The following is a 7,830-nucleotide window of genomic DNA, read 5'->3' as shown; positions in this document are numbered from 1 at the left end:
CTCTGGCCTGGAAATGTGGAAGGTGGGGAGACTGGAGGACCAGGGGGAGCTCAACCCTGCACTAGTCAGCTGGGCAGCCTTGGTCTTGACCTCTGAGAGCCACCTCCAGAGCCATGAAGGACAGGTCAGGACACCTGGTCAGGGAGATAGCACAGGCACAAAACCCCTTCACCCACCACAACCTTTTATTTATTTATTTATTTATTTATTTATTTTTTTTAAGGATGACCGGTAAGGGGATCTCAACCCTTGGCCTGGTGTTGTCAGCACCACGCTCAGCCAGTGAGCAAACCGGCCATCCCTATATAGGATCCGAACCCGTGGCCTTGGTGTTATCAGCACCGCACTCTACCGAGTGAGCCACGGGCCGGCCTACAACCTTTTATTTTGAAAATTCCCAAACATCCAGAGAAGATGAAAGAGCAGGCAATGAACGTTCATATACATACCTCTTGTCAGTCCACAAATACAGCTGAACCCTCAGGCCCCTTCTCTTCCAAACCATTCTGCATCTTCTCACAACACAGACATTTCCTACATACCACAGGCCTGGAATCCCATCTCAGAAATTAACAATCATTAATCTAGTATTCTATCCATATTCAAATTTAATCTATTAACCCCATAAGGTTTTCTAGAGCCTTACAGAAAAACATAAATCAGAACCCAATCTATGGGGCCGGCCCAGGGCTCACTTGGGAGAGTGTGGTGCTGACAACACCAAGTCAAGAGTTAAGATCCCCTTACCAGTCATCTTTTAAAAAGAACCCAGGGCCGGCCCGTGGCTCACTTGGGAGAGTGCAGTACTGATAACACCAAGGCCATGGCTTTGGATCCTATATAGGGATGGCTGGTTACTCACTTGGGAGAGCGTGGTGCTGACAACACCAAGCCAACGGTTGAGATCCCCTTACCAGTCATCTTTTAAAAAAAAATTAAGAATAAAAAGAACCCAATCTAGGTTCTGGCACTTGGTTGTAATGGCTCTTTAGTCTCTTGGAGAACAGTGCCCCCTACAGGCACTTATTTTTTGGATGTGGACACTGAAGAACCCAGGCCATTTGTTTCTGGAATGTACTATCTTGGTGATTTCTTCAATTGTTTTTTTGAGAGATTGTTAGATTTCTTCCTTACTCCCTGAAATGCCCTATAACTGGGCGCTGGGTCTGAAGGCCGGATTGGACTGAGATTAAGCATTTGCGGCCAGGACCTGTCTTCCATAGTGCTGTATGCTCCCTGCGGCCACATTAGAAAGAAGGGAAGAGCAGGTTGCTTCTCTCTCGGGCATGCTCACTTTAATCACTAGGGTAAAGTGATGTGAAGTTCTAAATGCTGTTAAGAGGGGATGATGATGCAGAACTATCCATTTTCTCTGTCTTCAGTGTGTTGGTCAAAGTGAGACCTGGGCTGTCCTGCCCTCCTGAGACCCAGGTGGTGGCCAGCTTCCCTGCAGCAGCAGAATCAAGCCCAGAGTCTTCAGCTCCACAGGTGTGGGAGGAGACCAGGACAGGAACCCTAGATTGGGACCAGCTTTGGGGAAGTGTCCCCCAAAGTGAAGGATGTTTGCAGAACCAGTTCCAGCCGCCCGGGAGCAAGAGCAGCTTGGAGCAGTCAAAACGGAGGAGGAAGAGGAGGCTGCTGGCCAGGAAGATCCCAGGCGGTCAGGGACCAGGCCACGGCCCGAGGTGGCCCACCAGCTCTTCAGATGCTTCCAGTATCAGGAGGACATGGGGCCGCGGGCGTCCCTGAGCCGGCTCCGGGAGCTCTGCAGCCACTGGCTGCGGCCAGCTCTGCACACCAAGCAGCAGATCCTGGAGCTGCTGGTGCTGGAGCAGTTCCTGAGTGTGCTGCCCCCGCATCTCCTGGGTCGCCTGCAGGGCCAGCCGCTGCGGGATGGCGAGGAGGTGGTGCTGCTGCTGGAGGGCGGTCACAGGGACTCCAGCCATGCAGGGCCATTGGTGAGAAAGTGGTGGGTGGGGAGACAGGGACTTTATCCTCCCATTAAGAAATCTCTGAAAACTCCATTTCCTCCACTTGCCAATTCCTTCTTAACCTCCTGACTCCATCCCTGTCTGACTCTCATCTCTCCTCTGTCCCAGAGTCAACAGGACACAGATTGCTGCCTTGTCTGTCATCTAACATGGATGTTTTTTCGACAGGATTTTAGTTTTAATACTGGCAAGAATTGTCCCCGTGCAGACAAGACCTTGGAGGAACAGGGGGGCCCTTCCCAGGTCTCCAGCCACAGCCCCAAAAAAGAAGTGCCCTCAGAAGAGCCTCCAGCCCTGGGTCCATCAAATGAACTGCCCCCATCGCAGCCAGAGCCCACCAAGCCCACTGATCTGGGAGAGGAGAGGCTGGCCCCAAGTTCAAAGCAGATGCTGAGCCCCCAGAGGACATTCCAGGCCCTGAGAGAAAGCAGTGAGGAGCTCATGCCCTAGGAGGAGTGTGGGCAGGAGCTGCATGGCAGGGGTGGGGCAAGAAGTGGGAGCCTCCCAGGTGACCAGAAGGGGAGAGCCAAGACTCTTCTCAGGAACATGGCCATAGGGTTTATGTCCTTGCAGCCACATGGTGGGCAGGGCTGGCTTCTAACAGCTCTTTTTTCCTCCCCCAATGCTGTCAGCTCCCCAGGAACCCTCGCTGTGGCCAGAGGAGAATTACCGAGATCAGGAGCTGGCAGCTGTGCTGGTGAGCTGGGCTGCTTCCCTCACCCCAGAACATTCTCAAGCCCCAGAACTTTCTCTGCCTCTGCAGCTTTAGCAAATCCATGTCTTCCTCAACTTAATCCTGGAAAGTACTTCATTCCCCTCAGATCCTGAGCCTGGGTTCTCACTCACCAAGGCCTTCTTCCCCTCTTGTCATAGGAGTCCCTGACCTTCGAGGATGTGCCAGCGAGGAAGGCATGGCCCATGCACCCTCTGGGTAAGTGGCCCTTCCCTGGGGTTATGACCGCTGAAGGCTCTTTCTTTGCCTGAAGTTTCAGATCCTATCTGACTTTTTGGCTTTTTGGATGGGTTATCTTGATGAGGTTTTTTGTTTGTTTGTTTTAGCAGCTCTTTGTTTCTGGTCTAAACTTCAGTCATTGATTTTGAGCTTTTAACAGGTGATCAAGGAAGTGATTGCTCACGGGTATGGGGTTTCTGTTGGAGAAGAAAAGATCTGTAACTCCATACTGGGGGTGGTTGCAGTATATTATGAATGTATGTAATGGATCTGAACATATACTTTAAAATACTTATCGTAGTATATTTTATGTTATGAGTATTTTACTGAAATTAAAGCAAAACAAAGCAAAACAGGTGGTCAAGATAGGGGTATCCTTTCCACATCCAGGCCAATCAGGTTCTGGCGATTCCTAGAAGCTGCCCAGAATAGACTTGACCATCCTTGTTTCTGCTTCTTTCCCAGGATCTGAAAGCAGAATCCCAGACAAGGAGGAATTAAAACAAGAAGAGCCCAAAGTGGCTGCCTGGCCCGCCGCCGTCTCAGCAGAGTCGCGGGCAGATAGTCCTGGGGTGGTGGGAGAGCCTCTTGCCCAGGTCCTTGGGCAGGGCCCTGGGGCGAGCGGCAGTGGTGGCGGAGGGTCTTCCCCTAGCAGAAGTGAAATTTTGGAGGTCATAGTAGCCGGGGACGCCCCCAGGTCAGAGCCCCAGACACAGTTCATATGCACAGAGTGCGGGGTTAGCTTCCCGCAGCTCTCGCGCCTGAAGGCGCACCTGGCAGTCTCCCACCCAGGAGCGCGCTCCTTCCGGTGCTCGTGCTGCGGCAAGAGCTTCGGCCGCAGCTCCATCCTCAAACTGCACATGCGCACACACACAGATGAGCGGCCGCACGCCTGCCACCTTTGTGGCCACCGCTTCCGCCAGAGCTCGCACCTGAGCAAGCACCTGCTGACCCACTCCTCGGAGCCTGCCTTCCTGTGCGCTGAGTGCGGCCGGGGCTTCCAGCGCCGCGCCAGCCTCGTGCAGCACCTGCTGGCACACGCCCAAGACCAGAAGCCCGTGTGCACCCCGGGGAGCGAGACAGAGGTGCCGCAGCTGTCCGTCGTGTTGTGCTCCCACTGCGGCCAGACCTTCCAGTGCCGCTCCAGCCTCAAGCGCCACCTGAGGATCCACTCCAGGGACAAGGACCGCCAATGCTCCAAAGGCTCGGGCAGTCTGCGCTCAGACCCTGAGCGCAGACCATACGTGTGCGGCGACTGTGGCAAGGTCTTCCGGCGCAACGAGCACCTGGTGGCCCACCGGCGCGTGCACACGGGCGAGCGGCCCTTCTCGTGCCAGGTTTGCGGCCGCAGCTTCACCCAGAGCTCCCAGCTGGTCAGCCACCAACGGGTGCACACGGGCGAAAAGCCCTACGTCTGTCCGCAGTGTGGGAAGCGCTTCGTGCGACGAGCCGGCCTGGCCCGCCACCTGCTGACCCATGGTGGCCCACGGCCTCACCACTGCGGCCAGTGTGGCAAGAGCTTCAGCCAGATGCAGGACCTGGCCCGCCACCGGCGCAGCCACACGGGTGAGAAGCCCTGCCGCTGCAGTGAGTGCGGGGAGGGTTTCAGCCAGAGTGCCCACCTGGCGCGCCACCAGCGCATCCACACCGGGGAGAAGCCCCATGTCTGCGACACCTGCGGCCACCGCTTTCGCAACAGCTCCAACCTGGCCCGTCACCGCCGCAGCCACACGGGTGAACGTCCCTACAGCTGCCCGACGTGCAGCCGCAGCTTCCGGCGCAACGCCCACCTGCAGCGGCACATGGCCACTCACGGGGGGTCGAGCCAGGAGGAGGCCGAGGTCCCTCAGGAGTGCGTGGAGTGCGGCAAGAGCTTCAGCCGCAGCTGCAACCTGCTACGCCACCTGCTGGTGCACACCGGCGCCAGGCCCTACTCTTGCTCGCAGTGTGGCCGCAGCTTCAGCCGCAACTCCCACCTGCTGCGCCACCTGCGAACTCACGCCCGGGAGACTCTGTACTAGCGTGGCCCACATCCTGACGGCCTCGCCCTGCGCGCACCTCCCTGCGGTCCTGAGGCCTGCAGGGCTCTCTCTTACTGCCACACCGAACCTCCCTCTTCCTCCACTTGCACGTTCCCCTTGCTGCCCGAAGCTCCTCTCCCTAGCCTCAGCAAAGTATTTCAAAAGCTCAAAGTAAAGCGGCCTTCTTGAAAGTGGTTCCTCTTTATTTCGCTTTAAGTGCAGCAAAATGCCACCTGTCACTCTTCCCACAGTGGCACAGGGATGTCTTTCTCCTTCCCCTCCCCAGCACCTTCTCTAGCAAGCTGCATAGGAGCAGGGTGGGCGTAGTTTCAACAACTGTAGTGGGTGGGGAGGGGGAGGGGCCAGCTGTGGGGAAGGTCACGGAATCACAGAATCCCATCCTGGAGTTTTTTCTCCTCCAGAGTCTACCCCTAAATCCGTGCTGTCCAATACAGTACCCTCTAGCTATATGTGACTTTTTAAATTAGTTAAAATGGAATGTAATTTTAATCTCAGATTCTGGATTACTATGGGAAACCTCTGGTTGTTCTGGAATGTTGATAACTACTTCAGACTGAAAATACCAGCAGTTGAAATGAACGTGCCCACAGGACAAGTCAGGCTGTCTGTTGCTGACCACCAAGACTCTTCTCAACCCTAAGGTAGTTGGTGCGTGTGCCCTGCCTGTGTCTGCATCAGACAGTCTTAGCTGGCCTCCACTGGTGCTCACATGTTAAATCGCATGACTGGTGGTAAAAAGAGGAAAGAAAAATAGTGCACCCCAGCCCCCCAGCGCACACACTTCCTGCTTTATTCTGCAGCTATTCTAGGAAAACAATTTTTTCTTAATTTTTGCTCACCCTCACCCCCTCTCAACCTAGTACATAACTGCTGCTTCATAAACGTTTGTTGAAAGGAACTGAACTCGTCAACCATGGCTCAAGTGACCAATGGAAAGTTGACCCCAAATCTGGGAGAAAGTAGAGGGGCCACCTGGGCACAGCGGGCTGAAAAGCTCTGAGCCTGAAGGAGAGTCAGCCCTTTTGGGAGTAGGAAGGAAGGAGAGTTCAGAGAGTAACAACATGAGGCCTGACAGGCCAGGGTAAGGGACTACATACAATGGTAAGACGAGGTGAGGTTTTTTGGTACAGCGTCAGTTCATTTCAACTGATAAAATCATTTTGGCTTTGGCTACTGGACGGAAATGGTTTGAATGAGGGAAGGCCAGGGAGACCAGCTAGGAAGCCACTACTGCCATCCAGGTTCAGGAGAATGGTGACCTCAAAGGAAAGTGGGACCACAAAAGCCACTGGTGACATTGACACAGTGGAAGAAGCTAAGTAGAGGGGACCTGAGGAAGGGGAAGCAGAGGGGGGACATGGAGTCACTTGAAAAAGTGCAGGGAAAGGGTGTGGAAGAACTTGAGCTGTGGCTGCCAGGAGATCCAAGGTCATGGTCAAGCATAAAAACAGTCCAGGTCAGGACCCAGCCTTGGGTAGCCCCTTGGAACCGGGGGCTCAGGCTAGGGACAGCCCTTCCGGTCTGAAAGGGATGTCACAGGGACCTCCAGGACGTGGATGGTGAAAGGGTGTGGGCTGGATGGGGGCTCTGCAGAAAAGAGCTCCGAGCTTAGGCCCCATCTTCCTCATGAAGGAAGGGTCAGGGCCAAGAGGGCCCAGCAAGACCCTTCCCCCTGGTGACCTCCCCATCCCCCTGCAGGAGTTGCTGGGCAAGGGCTGGAAGCAAGCAGAGCCCCTCAGGATTATCAGGGCCACCAAGGCTAATGTCAGGGTCATTGTCCAGCCATTTTCCCTGGCTGGACTCCCAGCTGGTCCCAGGAGGACATTTGTTGTAAAAATCCAGAGCTTTAGAGTGTGGTGTTATTAACAACAAGGTCAAGGTCAAGGGCTTGGATCCTCTAACTGGCCATCCACTAATAAATAAATTAAATAAAAATCCAGAGGTCATTCCTATGATCCAAAAGGGTCAGAGAAGGGAGTAGAATAGTGAGCCACAGAAATGTCCTCCTGGCCTCCAGGTCCTCCCCACATCCCCCACCCAGCCCAGTGGCCCCTCCCCAGACAATGGGCTCAGCCCTGGCCTGCAGGTGCTTCCTGCTCACCAGGCCCAGCTGTTTCCTCCTCCTCCTTCCTCAGGTCACACCCCCCCCCACACACACACACACACATCGTCTTCTCAGCAGCTGCAGGTCGCTGCCAGACCACCCCAGGATGGGAGCGGCAGGAAGTGGCAGGAGAGGGAGAGCCTTTTCCCTGCACATGAACTTCTGCGAGGCTCAGAGATGGAGAGGGGCTGTCCGCTCAGCCTTGCTCCTGGCTGCCCCCAGTCTCTGCCTTTGCAGCCCAGGCGAGGCCTCAGGCCCACAAACTTCACTGCCGCCCTCCTCCTCACCCTTCGGAGTCCCTCTCTGCCCCAGCCCTGGGAACCTCCCATCTTCGGAGAGAGACCCAGGGGTGTTGGTGGCCCCAGGCCAGCTGGAGCACCGAGGACAGACAGACGGAATCAGAAGAAAAATGTGGGCCAGCGCGCCCTCACACCCAGGTCCCTGCTGCCGCGGGAGCAGGCGGCCACCGACCATCTCCTGGGCATCAGGCCCAGTGACAGACAAGTCTCCTGGCAAATATCTTTGAGTCCTTACCACACACCCATGACTGCATGGGGACCGAGTCCCCATTTATGAATAAGGGAGGTTGGCTGGCTTGTCCCTTCTCACCCAAAACTGGAACACCTGCTGTGCGATCTGATCCACAGTCTCTGCCTGTAAGCACTGGGTCCTAGCCTTCTGTCCCCCCAGGCCCCTAGCCTGTGCCTGCCTGTCAGAGAAGACTCCAGGCAAGCCCTCCAA

At 55.4% G+C, this 7,830-nt stretch overlaps 1 protein-coding gene across 1 annotated transcript; it reads left to right on the top strand.

Moving 5' to 3' along the window:
- Positions 1 to 1,559: 1,559 nt before the first annotated feature.
- On the top strand, positions 1,560 to 5,055 carry ZSCAN10 (zinc finger and SCAN domain containing 10). The gene is made up of 6 exons (XM_008566296.1): positions 1,560 to 1,958; positions 2,160 to 2,421; positions 2,624 to 2,688; positions 2,865 to 2,922; positions 3,409 to 3,614; positions 3,696 to 5,055. The coding sequence occupies exons 1-6, from the start codon at positions 1,560 to 1,562 to the stop codon at positions 4,962 to 4,964; spliced, it is 2,259 nt and encodes a 752-aa protein (XP_008564518.1). The 3' UTR covers positions 4,965 to 5,055.
- Positions 5,056 to 7,830: the final 2,775 nt, after the last annotated feature.

Source organism: Galeopterus variegatus, unplaced genomic scaffold, assembly GCF_000696425.1.
Source record: "Galeopterus variegatus unplaced genomic scaffold, G_variegatus-3.0.2 Scaffold233, whole genome shotgun sequence".
Classification (NCBI taxonomy): domain Eukaryota; kingdom Metazoa; phylum Chordata; class Mammalia; order Dermoptera; family Cynocephalidae; genus Galeopterus; species Galeopterus variegatus.
This window is presented reverse-complemented; position numbering and strand designations above follow the sequence as displayed.